The sequence below is a fragment of the Myotis myotis genome, unplaced genomic scaffold (genome assembly GCF_014108235.1).
Source record: "Myotis myotis isolate mMyoMyo1 unplaced genomic scaffold, mMyoMyo1.p scaffold_m19_p_21, whole genome shotgun sequence".
Lineage (NCBI taxonomy): Eukaryota > Metazoa > Chordata > Mammalia > Chiroptera > Vespertilionidae > Myotis > Myotis myotis.
Window position 1 is genome coordinate 4,740,362 of NW_023416326.1, and position 14,164 is coordinate 4,754,525.

The 14,164-nt window shown below is 52.6% G+C and overlaps 1 protein-coding gene across 1 annotated transcript in view; it reads left to right on the top strand.

Moving 5' to 3' along the window:
- The window catches only part of ACTN2 (actinin alpha 2), a 43,141-nt gene that overhangs the window by 22,954 nt on the left and 6,023 nt on the right, over positions 1-14,164 (top strand). The window contains exons 7-17 of the mRNA XM_036354828.1: positions 257-338; positions 5,174-5,259; positions 6,650-6,742; positions 7,936-8,166; positions 9,286-9,433; positions 9,777-9,927; positions 10,476-10,584; positions 11,695-11,835; positions 12,677-12,859; positions 13,605-13,739; positions 13,861-14,040. Coding sequence (XP_036210721.1) covers positions 257-338; positions 5,174-5,259; positions 6,650-6,742; positions 7,936-8,166; positions 9,286-9,433; positions 9,777-9,927; positions 10,476-10,584; positions 11,695-11,835; positions 12,677-12,859; positions 13,605-13,739; positions 13,861-14,040 — 1,539 coding nt within the window. The remainder of the gene's footprint in view (positions 1-256; positions 339-5,173; positions 5,260-6,649; positions 6,743-7,935; positions 8,167-9,285; positions 9,434-9,776; positions 9,928-10,475; positions 10,585-11,694; positions 11,836-12,676; positions 12,860-13,604; positions 13,740-13,860; positions 14,041-14,164) is intronic.

Below are 14,164 nucleotides of genomic sequence, written 5' to 3' on the forward strand. Positions count from 1 at the left end.
CAGGTGCTCACCCGAGAGCAGGCTTCCTGCTGCTCACCCTGTGCTTTCATACATTTAAGACCAGGGTGTCGGGCTAATTCTCCACAGACGCCTTCCAGATCCTGCCCAGAGGAAATGCCTGGCCAGGTCCCTCCACCCGCAGGGCCTCCGTGTTATGAATTGCATTGGGCGTGGATTGTGTGGGCTTTTTTGAATCGTTTTTCTAAATGTTCAAAACCACATCTTTAAACACGTGCTTGTGCCGTTTTCCCTGCAGGACGACCCGGTGGGAAATATCAACCTGGCCATGGAGATTGCGGAGAAGCATCTGGACATTCCCAAAATGCTGGACGCGGAAGGTGAGACGCCGTGTCACCTGCCGGGGCGGACAGACGCCGTCGGGGGCTGCGTGTGCAGTGGCCACGCCCGGGAATTTGTAAAACTTTACTGCCAGGTTTCATCTGGAGCCTTAGGGCTCCTCAATGAGTATTAGAGGAACAGGTAGTAGCTTGTTCATAAATTATTTTTAAAAATCCCGCACGTACACACAAGAAAAGCCAGCAAAGCTATGGAGAGAGGCGCTGGTCAAAGAGGATGCTTTGGTTTGCGATTTTCAAAGGAAAACGTCCTGTTTTAGTTTTTGAACAACATAGATTTTCTTACCCCGTAGAGACAACTGTAGTAAAGAAATCTTCCTCTGAGGTGCTTAAGATGCCCCGAGGAAAAAGTCCTCCCTCCGACTAGAAGGCATTGAATCAGACAAGGAGATGGCGCCTCTCGAATTTTCAGGTCCCACTTGTAATTAGTCCAAGTTCAGTGTTGCTTCGCTAGGTCGGAAGGAACGAAGGACTTTGCCGTTGAGCATCCCTCCCGCGGGGACAGTTTCAGATGCCTTTTGCGTTCCTTCTATGCGATGGACCCGCGCGTCGTACCCAGGGCAGCCGTGTGAGCACAGAGGCGGACGCCGCTCATTCATGCGTCCACTTGCTCATGACTCCCGCATCCCCAGCAGGCACTGACTGAGCACTGACTGTGCGCGAGGCCCTGGCTACCGAGGGCGGTGATGAGATGTGAAAGGTGGGGTTAGGGTTCAGGTTCCCCAACTCAAGGAACCTGTGCTACCATGTTCTCAATATTATCCTCGGATGGCCCATTGCTTCCGCTAATTGCACTTTTGGGAAAAGCAAAGAACTTGATTATAGTCAATCTTCTATTTCTCCTCCTTTTGGTGATTGCGTTATGGCTGCTGTAGCAAATTCCCAGACACTGGGTGGCTTAACGCAACAGAACTGTCTTCCCTGACGGTTCTGCAGGCTCTAGTCAAAGCCGAGGTGTTGGCAGGGCCATGCTCCCCCCGGAGAGGACCCTCCTGGCTCCTCGCAGCCTCGGGAGGCCCAGGCCTCCCCCGGCTGGGGTGGCATCGCCACAGCCTCCGTCCCTCCGTGGCCGCCTTCCCTCTGTGTCTGTCTCTTTCCTTTTTATAAGGCAGGGCTGGGGAACCTTTCCCGGCCAAGGGCCATTTGGATAGTTATAACATTATTTGTGGGCCATACAGAACTATCCACTCAAAAATGAGCCTGCTGTATTTAGCCAAACATTTCATTAGCTCACCCCTAATGCCTTGGCAGGGCCAGACCAAAGGATTTCAGGCCCGTGGGCTGGACGTTCCCCAGCCCTGTTGTAAGGACCTCATCTTAATGGAACATCTGCAAAGACCCTGCTTTCAAATGAGGTCACATTTCCAGGGACCTGGGGTAGGACTTCACATATCTTTTGAGGGGCCAAAACATCGATCTTTCCGTTAAGATTCTAGTTTTACCTATTTATTAATTTAACCATTTATCTGTCAAACACCTGTATTATAGGTGTTAATTCTACTTATGGTTTCTCCAAACTCTTTCGAGGGAGAAAGTCAATAAAGCAGCAGAGAAAGGTTCTTTTCCCTTTTTCTCCCTCTCTCCTCTCTAAGTTTGCATCTGTGTGGCCTCTCCTTGACCTGTCCATACAATAACAACTACCCAGCGTTTACTCACTTGAATTAATAGCTATGATACTGCCCGGCTGGTGTAGCTCAGTGGATAGAGCGTCTTCCCATGGACCAAAGGGTCCAGGGCTTGATTCCCTGTCAAGGGCACATGCCCAGGTTGTCGGCTCAATCTTCGGGAGGGGGAGGGCGGGAGGCAACCGATCAGTGATTCTCTCTCATCATTGATGTTTCTATCTCTCTCCTCCCTTCCTCTCTGAAATCAATACAAATATATTTTTTAAAAAATAGCTAAGATGCTAAAGGGAGGAGAAAACTGTTGCCACTTAGTACATTCATCTTCCCGTTCGCTCATGCCTCCCTGCTGTCTACGGTCAAGGGCAGCCAGGCTCACTGCCACGGGCCTGCTGTCCGTCTTCTTGTTCTTGAGTTTCTCCTTGGTCTCTGAGCCCTGGTTGGGGCACATCGCCATCCGGTGCATCCTTTGCAGCCAATGGGATGCTCGCACGCTATTCATCGCCTCCTCCCTGTGGTACACCCCCGTCTCCCATTACTTCCCTTCATCTTTTTGAATGGTTCAGGGAAATTCTCCAAAGCGATATTATTTTCTTGGTAGAGTAACTTCTCATGAGAATCTTCTGACTGACAGGCGTCTGGCGACGCTGTGATGAGCCTACCCACCCAGCCAAGCCCCCTCGTGAGCCTTCGTGTCTTTGCCGCAGACCCTCGGACTTAACTTCTCTTATTCCTGCCGCTCCCCAGCTCACTCATCCCGCCGGCTGCCGCTGACCGGACCGCCTGTTGTGTGTTGGTCTCTGCACCCCATGTAGGAATTTTGTGGGGGCTCATTGGAACTGTCATCTGCGATACAAGCTGCAGAAATGCCTCATCCTATTGTCTTGATGCTTATTTTATTTTTTTAAATGTACTTTTATTGATTTCAGAGAGGAAGGGAGAGAGAGAGCGAGAGCGAGAGAGAGAGAGAGAGAGAGATATCAATGATGAGAGAATCATGGATCGGCTGCCTTCTGCATGCCCCACACTGGGGATCGAGCCCGCAACCCGGGCATGTGCCCTGACTGGGAATTGAAGCATGACCTCCTGGCTTATAGGTGGACCCTCAACCACTGAGCCACGCCGGCCGGGCTGTCTTCGTGCTTTTAAAAGGACATGAACCTTGCTTCCCTGGTTTCCTCCACAACCTCTCGAGTTTGGTCCCCGCTCTAGGTGTGAGGGCGCACCTGTTCTGCATGGACCTGCAGCAGGGCCTCTGACCCGGCCGCCCCGTGCACAGCGATGGGAGTCTCCGGGGCCATCACCATGTGTGCCCTATAGAATCAGGTCCCGGTCAGGCCGTGGACATGACCGACTCTGAGCCGGGTGCCCTTCCCTTCGGCCATCCCTTCGTTTCCATTGGCGCTTCTCAGCCGTGCGCGGGGCAGTGCCTGTACAGGGGTGATGTCTTTGATTTGAGCCCAAGTGTCCAGGACGTGAGCGTGTGGGGTGCAGGGAAGGTCCCCGGCTCCGGCCCCCAGAGGCGGCTTGGGGGAGCCCGCTGCGCAGCACGGGGGCAGTTAACCTTGTTTTCTCCACGCAGATGTGGTAGACACGGCCCGGCCCGACGAGCGCGCCCTAATGACTTATGTCTCCTGTTACTATCACGCTTTCGCCGGTGCCCAGAAGGTGAGGACGGAAAGCCGGTCGCCGCCCACCCCTCACCTTCTGTGTCTCCATCTCTTTCCATTGTTTTTCTCTTTTCTTCCCTCTCCTCCGAGTAAGGAGGCCCATCTGGCCCTGAGGCGGCCATTGTGTGTCTTTTTTTCAGTGCAGTTTTCTTGGAAACCTGCTTTCTGTCTGTGCGCCAGCATGCTGTCATTCATGGTTGTTTTCCGGAAGATTCCATCCCGTGACACAACCCCTTGTCCTCTCTGTCAGTGCCCTCTGCAAACCCAGTGACTAGGTCGGACTAGGTTTCATGTTGCAGAATCACCAGGTGTCTTTTTAACTTCATTCTGTCCAGTGACTGATCTCAGTTTCTTTCTTTTTTTTAAATATGTTTTTATTGATTTCAGAGAGGAAGGGAGAGGGAGAGGAGGAGAGATAGAAACATCAATGTTGAGCTAGAGAGTCATTGATTGGCTGCCTCCTGCACGCCCCGCACTGGGGATGGAGCCCACAACCCGGGCATGTGCCCTGACCGGGAATCGAACCGTGACCTCCTGGCTCACGCCCGCTGGGCTGAGCTCAGTTTAAAGTTGAAAAGCGAGTCAGCAAATCTGGCATTGCCGCAGTTCTGTTTCCTCTCTTCCTGATGGTTAATTCGGCAGCTAATACAAATGCTGGCAAGAGCCGTGGGTGTGCAAGCCACGTACACCCTTCTCTTCTGATGTGTCGTGGCCCTTGGGGATTTCTGTAACTCGCGTGGTAAGTACGTGTGGAGGCATCACAAGACAGGCCTGTCCGGTGAATTTCATCGTCGCAGCAGCAGGCCGGTCGCAGAGCAGAGCGGGGCCAGTTGTGGGGGTGCGAAGGGGGTGGGTGGGGTGCAGAGATAGGCAGGGTCTCTGCTGCTGCTCCCAGCGTATCACAGAGGGACCCACGTCCCTCAGAGCAGAAGTGGCCGAGGGCCTGACCTGGTCAAAAGGTTGTGGCAGTGAGCGGCCGCTCACTCTGATTCTGATCACAGCACACGGCTCCCACATTAATGCCTTGCAGCACTTTTATTTTTTTTAAATATATTTTTATTGATTTTAGAGAGGAAGGGAGAGGGAGAGAGAGATAGAAACATCCATGATGAGAGAGAATCGTGGGTCGGCTGCCTCCTGCATGCCCCACACTGGGGACGGAGCCCACAACCCGGGCCTGTGCCCTGACCGGGAATCGAACCGTGACCTCCTGGTTCCTAGGTGGATGCTCAACCACTGAGCCACGCTGGCCAGTCTGCCTTGTGTGCACTCTTAAAAGCCCATTGAAGGCGAAGGAGGGAAAAGCCCTCAGTTTGATCACCTAGGAAATGAAGGTTGAAATCATTGCGCTCCTGCACCATCTCGGTGCCGCCCGAGGCTCGGGGTGCGGGCCCAGAGCCAGGGAGCCTGTGGGTGTGAACCACTGTCCTTCTCTCATTCACCCTGGTTCTGCTCTTCGTGTGTGTGTGTGTGTGTGTGTGTGTGTGTGTGTGTGTGTTTTCTGTGCTGTTTTTCCCTCCCTCAGACATTGTCAACACCCCCAAGCCGGACGAAAGGGCCATCATGACGTACGTGTCCTGTTTCTACCATGCTTTCGCGGGCGCGGAGCAGGTACCAGCACGCGTCCACGGGGCCGCGCTGCCCTCCGCATGCGTGTCCGTGCGTGTGTGTGTGTGTGCGCACACTTCACATCTGCCTGGGCCTCTTTCCAAGTGCTTGTGATGCCCTAATTCCAAACTGTGAATGCCTTTTTTTTTTTTTTAACAGCTTTAACTTTAGGCCATTCCTGAAGTGTTTTGTCTCTCTTTCCTTCTAAGACACCACTTTGATGTCATTGCTAAGTTGTGGGAAACATTTGTGCATTAGGAAAAGCAGGCGCCATGGACACTGAGCTGTGAACAGGACACACAGCCAGGAGCCCGCATGCCTCCCCGTGCCCTGGTCCCTAGAAACGGCTCGAAACGGCCCTCGCTGCTCAGGGCTGTGTCCTAACATTTGTCGAGACCGATCCCATTTTAACTGAAATGGGCAAAGGATGATTGTCATAGAAGCTCAAAAAAAACAACCCCTCACATTCCTTGAGACAAAAATCCCAAGGAATGGACATTGTAGTCAACGTCCCTTTTCTCCATGTTGACCTGTTTCTGTGTCTGGCCCCTTCACCTCTGGCATCTGGACGTGGAGAGCCCTGATAGACAGGGATGGACAAAGCCTGTGTTGCTGCCGTGTCTCTAGGACCATCACCAGCACGTGAGAGTTACCGGAGACCAGCTTGTATTAGGGGTCTAGAGGCGAGGCTTTGGGACTGGCTGTGGCCTGGAGGCCCAGACGGCATAATACTCTTCTTCTTTTTTTAAAATATATGTTTTTTAATTAATTTTAAAAAGGAAGGGAGAGGGAGAGAGAGTAGAAACATCAATGATGAGAGAGAATCATTGATTGGCTGCCTCCTGCACGCCCCCCACTGGGGATCGAGCCCGCAACCCAGGCATGTGCCCTGACAGGGAATTGAACCGTGACCTCCTGGTTCATAGGTCGATGCTCAGCCACTGAGCCACACTGGCCAGGCCCAAAGGCTAATGTTACTTAGGGGTTCTCACCCCCATAGTTCCAAGGTCAGCACATGAGGAGTGAACTCAGACAGACATTCAGGGACTTCGGATATAGGTTTCCTCCACCCGTGTATTTCTGTTACTAACTTGCTTGATGTTTTACAAAGCGTGTGTTTACACTAATGGTATCTCCCCATTGTTCCCTACAGTATATTCAGCCTGCCCTGTACTATAAGTCTGTGTGAAAACTGTCAAAAAGGTGTGAAACGATTCATAGCATCGAGCAGCCCCAACCCTCCGCCTGGCTCCCCCCTAACCTGGAATCTGCGTGCCGTGTACCACACGCCCCCTCCCCCCTGCCCCCTCCTCCCTCCGTCCCTCTCACGCTCCGTTCTGCATGTGCACGTCCTGTCGACAGAGCTGTCCCGTTTACCTATTGTGTTTTACAGGCCGAGACAGCGGCTAACAGGATATGTAAGGTTCTTGCTGTGAATCAAGAGAATGAGAGGCTGATGGAAGAATATGAGAGGCTAGCGAGTGAGGTAAAGGAAACGGTGACCCACCGCCCTGTCCGTACCCACCCAGAGGGGGAACACAGGTGGTCGATGTTGTTCTCTTTGCATTTTTTCATCTCAGACAGAGTAAACATAGGGAGAACAGTTGAACTCAGGCAGGGGTGGTTCATCTGAAGCAATGCAATGATTGGCACCAAGGTAGCCCTGATGGGTTTGGCAGCCCGCCCGGAGCTCAGAGGCGTGCATGCTTATTTATTTACTTTTTAAATATGTTTTTATTGATTTCAGAGAGGAAGGGAGTTGGAGAGCGAGAGCGAGAGAGAGACATCAGTGATGAGAGGAATCCTTGGTCAGCTGCCTCCTGCCCCCACCCTCGTACTTGGTATTGAGCTCATAACCCCGGGCATGTTCCCTGACCGAGAATCGAACTGTGACCTCCTGGTTCATAGGTCGACATTCAACCACTGAGCCTCGCCGGCCAGGCATTTGCTGCCATTTCTAAGTGGCTTTTGAGCAGCCCATTTCTAAGACTCTGGTGGTGATTCAAAACAATGGACTCAGGCGTTCACTCCCATTTTCACTTGTATCGTGTGGATTTCCCCGGAAGCTCGATATCAGATTAAAGTAGGCTTTGGCATTGAGTCCGTCCCAGATTTACAATACGTTTGTCTAGCAACTGAACTCATTAGATTGGAGCTTACATTAAACACACTTTTCTTCGCTACCTTTTTTTGTTTGCTTTTATTTTTACTTCATTTGAAAGCTCCATCCAGCATTTGTCTGCTAGTGTCTGGTCCCCGAGTTTTCTGTGAGTGTCACACATTTGTGAAACATGACTCGTGCTGACTCTGAGTTCTCACTGGTGTGTGGTGGTCGGGGTGACCGCTGGTGGCCGCCTGGGCGGGGTAGCGGGGGGGGGGCACTGACGTGTCCATCCATGCCCAGAGGTGCCTGGCCTCTCCTGTCAGTCGGGCCTTACAATTCTGTTGTTATAGGAATATTACATTCACCCACCCCCTTTTTCTTTTAAAAAAAACCCACATTTTATTGTTGATAGTATTATAGTATTACAGATATCTCCCATTTTACTCCCCTTTAACACCCTCCTCCCAGCCCCTACTCCCCGTCCTCCTCTCCCCCCAGGTCTTCATGTTGTCAGGTCACCTTAAGCGGGTTGTTTTGCCGGTGTTTGTAGCCGTGTGCCTGTGTTTTGGGAACAGCTCTTGGAGTGGATCCGCCGCACCATCCCCTGGCTGGAGAACCGGGCCCCCGAGAAGACCATGCAGGCCATGCAGAAGAAGCTGGAGGACTTCCGGGATTACCGCCGGAAGCACAAGCCCCCGAAGGTGCAGGAGAAATGCCAGCTGGAGATCAACTTCAACACCCTGCAGACCAAGCTGCGTATCAGCAACCGGCCGGCCTTCATGCCCTCTGAGGGCAAGATGGTGTCGGTGAGTGCCGGGCCTCCTCCCATCCCGTCGTCTCAGTTAATGAACATAACGTCATTCTTTAAAAAAAAAAAAAAAAAAAAAAAAAATATATATATATATATATATATATATATATATATATAGACACACACACGTATATATATATATACATATATACATATATACATATATATGTATATATATAGACGCACACACATATATATATGTATATATATATATATATGTATATGTATATATATATATATGTAACTAGAGGCCCAATGCACGAAAATCGTGCATGGGTAGGGTCCCTAGGCCTGGCCGGCGATCAGGGCTGATCTGCGGGGTGACCCGTGGGGCAATCGCCTTGGTTGGCCTGGGGCCTGCAGGCTGGGGGCAGCTCCTGCGTTGAGCATCTGCCCCCTGGTGGTCCGATGTGCATCATAGCGACTGGTTGTTCTGCTGGTTGTTCAGCTGTTCCATCAATTTGCATATTAGGCTTTTATTATATAGGATATTTATTGATTTTAGAGAGGAAGGAAGAGGGGAGGGAGAGAGAGAGAGAAACATCAAAGATGAGAGAAAATCATGGATTGGCTGCCTCCTGCACGCCCACACTGGGGATCGAGCCCGCAACTCAGGCATGAACGTTTTACTTATTCATTGTCTTTCTCTTGCCCATCAGGAAGGCTGCCCGGGGATGGGGACTTTATGGGTGTTGCTCCTCTTATAGAAAGTCTGTGGCTCACGCCCGACACTTGTGTGATGTCAGGAAACAGTGGGCGGTCAGAGGGTTGGCGGAGCCCAGTCACTGAGTCAAAGTTGCTGCGAATTGAGTCATGTTGAGGTGTCCTCGTCTTCTGGCCAGAAAATAAAGCCCCGTGGCCTCTGTCCATGTCTGGAGAAGCACCAGGCATTTGCTCGCTCATGAGAACAACTGTACTCGTTTTAAAAGGCCTGGGCAATAATGACACATTCAGAAGCTAACACACTTGAATGCTTATTGGGGGGGGGGGGTGAGGGAAGGGAAGGGAAACACCGTTAGCTGCAAAGTGGAGGGGCTCACAGGGGTGTCCAGGAGGCTGGGGTGTAACCGCCGGGCCTGCCCTGACCTCCCCCTCCCCTCTCCCCCCTCCCCAGGACATCGCCGGGGCCTGGCAGCGGCTGGAGCAGGCGGAGAAGGGCTACGAGGAGTGGCTGCTGAACGAGATCCGGAGGCTGGAGCGCGTGGAGCACCTGGCCGAGAAGTTCAGGCAGAAGGCGTCCACCCACGAGACCTGGGCCTACGGTGAGCAGCCTGGCTGGGCCTGGACTGAGCCTCAGGGGCAGCTGCTAACTCCGCCCCGCGCGCGGGACATGCAGGGGCATCCTGGCCTCTCCCCTCTGCTCTCTCGCACTAAGCCTCCTACTTCTTAATGGAGCAGATCATGTATTTTTTTATTTTTCTTTTTCACAAAATGGCACTTGAAATACATTCCTCCCACACTTGCCGACGCAGGGCCTGGCCGCCTCCTGTCCTCCCCTCCTTTTTTTGCTTGATTCCACAGTCTCTGCTCATTCCCTAACTTTGCAGGCACCAAGAAGCTGCCGGTGACCTAGGCCTGTTCTCACTCTTGTGCCAACCTTTGCAGGCAAAGAGCAGATCTTGCTGCAGAAGGATTATGAGTCGGCGACGCTGACCGAGGTGCGGGCCCTGCTGCGGAAGCACGAGGCCTTTGAGAGCGACCTGGCGGCCCACCAGGACCGCGTGGAGCAGATCGCAGCCATCGCGCAGGAGCTCAAGTACGTGCGGCCGTGGACACCCACCCCGTGGGTGTGGGGATGGGGGAAGGGCTCCCTGGACCTTCCCAGGGAGGGGTCTGGCCGGCCTTCCTTCCTGTCTGGAGTTTAGGGAGAGCGAAGCTGGAGGAATCTGGGGTGGGATCATCCTGTGACGATTAACAAAACCCTGAAATACCTGCCAATTCTACCAGATCTTTTAAAAATCCTCCTTTACATAATAAAAGGCTAATAGGTAAATTGTTCCCTTGGGACTTCTATTGGGAGTTCGATTGCTCGATTGCTCGCTATGACGTGCACTGACTACCAGGGGGCGGCCGGAAGATGTCGGGCGACCAGCAGCTGTGGCAGGGCGCTGAGGGAGAGAGGGAAGGAGGAAGTGAGGAGGCAGGGAACGATCGGCCCTGAGCACCGGCCAGGCCTAGGGACGCTACCCATGCACGAATTTCGTGCACCGGTCCTCTAGTGTATATATGATCTGTTTATTTGGACTCTGCTCATTTTTCCTGCTATTATCTGGGACCGCTGATCCCCGTCTTCACTTCGAACAGCGAGCTGGACTACCACGACGCGGTGAACGTCAATGACAGGTGCCAGAAGATCTGCGACCAGTGGGACAGGCTGGGGACGCTAACGCAGAAGCGGAGAGAGGCCCTAGAGGTGAGGTCTCTACGCTGCCCAGGGGTGTGGAACCCAGACTCTTCCCCTCCGTCCCTGTCACTGATTTCTGGCTTTTCTGTGTTACTGTGTGTATAAAACAAAGCAGATTGTCCGGTGCAAGGAGCCTCCAAAGGGAGTAGGACAAGTAGGAAAAAGAGGGAAATGGGAAGTTGGGAGTTTTGTACTATATTTTTTAAAAAAAATCAGGGGTCCAGCTGGTGTGGCTCAGTGGTTGAGTGTTGACCTATGAACCAGGAGGTCATGGTTTGATTCCCAGTTGGGGTGTGCAGGAGGCAGCCGATCCATGATTCTCTCTCATCATTGATGTTTCTCTCTCTCTCTCTTTTCCTCTCTCTTCCTCTCTGAAATCAATACAAATATATTTAAAATATAAAAAATTATAAAATAACCTGTAGTCCTCCTTGCTCCATGAGGTGGGGACTTTCGGGAAAGGCATCCTCTCTGTGACTGTGGGCTGAAATGGGGAAGCTGCCCTGAATTTTCAGTTATGTAACGTGGTTAAGGAGTCACTTCTGACTTACCAAGCAGGGCATCTCAGTTTTCTAAAAGGTGACATGTCGTGGATTTCTTAAGAACTTTCAAACCAGGCTCCTTTGTTGTTGTTTTTGTTTTTAAATATATCTTTATTGATTTCAGGGAGCAAGGGAGACCCGGGGGGGCCGGAGGGAGAGAAAAACATCAATGATTAGAGAGAATCACTGATTGGCTGCCTCCTGCATGGCTGCCTACTGGGGATCGAGCCCGCAGCCCGGCATGTGCCCTGATGGGGAATCAATCCTGGGACCCCTCAGTCCACAGGCCGAGGCTCTATCTACTGAACCAAACCAGCTAGGGCCAAACCAGGCTGCTGTGGATGTCACCAAACCCTTCTTTGACTGAGAAGACGCTGCAGAGAGCTGCCGGGCTCAGCCTGATGATTTGAACGGTGGTTAATCTTGTGTGTCGACATGCTAATGACGAGAACGCTGAGATTCCCAGAATGTCAGGGAATCGTGTGTGGCTCTGGAATGCATATGCACATTTTCAGACAGTTTTTTTTTATTATTATTATTATCGAATCTGTGATCACGCCTGCGTCTTTCTGTCCAGAGAACCGAGAAGTTGCTGGAGACCATCGACCAGCTGCACCTGGAGTTTGCCAAGAGAGCTGCCCCGTTCAACAACTGGATGGAGGGCGCCATGGAGGACCTGCAGGACATGTTCATCGTCCACAGCATCGAGGAGATCCAGGTAGGGACCCATCCGTCCTCGCGCGGCAGCAGGTGGCTTTGTCCCGAGGGGGCTGCTGTGGGATGCAGGAGGTCTGAGGGCGCCTGAAGGGAAAGAGTTCCCGTCTGTGCCTTTTCTCCTTGGGGAGTGAGGGGTGTGCTTCCTGGGGGTCTGCAGGTGTGAAGGCAGCAGTGCTGGCTCCTTTCGTGGGACGTGAAAGGCACACACTGGTCCTCAGAAAGGCCTCTCTCTGCCCTCGGTGGAGAGAGAGACACCTACACAGAAGCTGGGGGTGGGAATAATGGAAGCAAATATGATTTTTCTTAAAAAAGGGAACATTGTTTTTGAAGACTTTGGATTTCTAGCCATTGATTAAATAGTCACCATGATATCTTTTTTTCCCCCCATTTCAAAGAACTTGATTTTTGTGCACAAAATAGCTTTTCTAAAGCATTCAGATTTGTTTTCCTCCAGAGATCCCTGCAGGGAGAAAGGCATTCCTGGCCCTGGCTGGTTTGGCTCAGTGGATAGAGCATCAGCCCTCAGACTGAAGGGACCTGGGTTTGATTCCAGTCAAGGGGACGTACCTTGGTTGCAGGCTCAATCCCTGGTCACAGTTGGGGTGGGTGCAGGAAGCAACCAATCGGTGTGTCTCTCTCATATCGATGTTTCTTTCTGTCTCCTTCCCTTCCACTCTCTCTAAAAATCCATGAAAAATATCCTCAGGTGAGGATGAACAAAACAGAAAGGAAGGAAGGAAGGCAGGCAGGCAGGCGGGCATTCATGCGTGTGCAGACGGGAACATGGAACACTCACATTAGCATGACCTAAGATCGGTTTTCCCACTTGTGTCTCTGGTCAGAGTCTGATCACGGCCCACGAGCAGTTCAAGGCCACGCTGCCCGAGGCGGACGGCGAGCGGCAGTCCATCATGGCCATCCAGAACGAGGTGGAGAAGGTCATTCAGAGCTACAACATCCGGATCAGCTCCAGCAACCCCTACAGCACCGTCACCATGGACGAGCTGCGGAACAAGTGGGACAAGGTGGGCGGCGGGGCGTGTGTGCGGGACCCGGGCCCGCGTGAAGCCGAGGGCGAGGGCAGACATAACAGCCCGGGGCAGTGAGAGCGACGGCCTGATTTGGCATCGTTTACCCCAAATTTCACCGACAAAATATGCTAAGTTCTTAAATGCCATGCAGCAACTTCTGAGGTTTGTAAGGGAAGTAGAGAGGATTTTTCCTGAAGGAAAATCTGAGACTAAGACCACAAGTTTTAACTGTTTTAAAACCGCAGCTGAAAGTTTGGTGCCGTCGGCTTGCCTTTCAAGAATTTTCAGAATGCAGGATGAGCAGGTCCCACAGGTGTGTGACTTTTCAGTTCAGAAAATTGCTTAGAAAACTGTTTCTGGGAACTAAAGTGCTCGCCTCACTTGCTGCCTCCAATCCAGTGAGAGTGAAAATAGGGTTATTTGAGCCTTTTGTCTCATTCTTAAGAAAAGTTTATTTTCCTGGTTAAAATCCAGCACAGTTCCCACCCAGCCCAGTGTCCCTGACACCCCCCCACTCAGCCCAGTGTCCCCGACGCACACCCACCCAGTCTTAAGCAGGCATGGGTGGCAGTCACAGCTAGAATGAGCTCTCCCTTTAGTCTCAGAGTTGGGACTCCCTCTCCCCTTCCTCTCCCCCCTCTGCTCCCACCCCCACACTTCGGACCATCACCCCATCTCTTGGTCGCTCCCATTGGACCAAAGCTGGCCTCTAACCCCTGCTGCCCTTGGGCCCCGACAGGTGAAGCAGCTGGTGCCCATCCGAGACCAGTCCCTGCAGGAGGAGCTGGCCCGCCAGCACGCCAACGAGCGCCTGCGCCGCCAGTTCGCTGCCCAGGCCAACGCCATCGGGCCCTGGATCCAGAACAAGATGGAGGTAGGGCGGTGCCTCCGAGCTTTGCCCGACGGGGGATCAGTCCCTGGGCTGGCGATGTACCCGATTCTGGGTTGGGGGCAGGCCAGACCTGCTCACCTGGTCCCCACTGTGCTTGTCCCAGGAGATTGCCCGGAGCTCCATCCAGATCACCGGGGCGCTGGAGGACCAGATGAACCAGCTGAAGCAGTACGAGCACAACATCATCAACTACAAGAACAACATCGACAAGCTGGAGGGCGACCACCAGCTCATCCAGGAGGCCCTGGTCTTCGACAACAAGCACACCAACTACACCATGGAGGTACCTACCACCCCTCCCTCCGCCCCTGCCCCCACCTGTGCTGCCTCCTTGGCTGTGGCCGGCTCACTCAGGGGTCTCAGCCATGCCGGCTTATTGGTTCCTGTTGAGTCCTGCAAGTACAGGA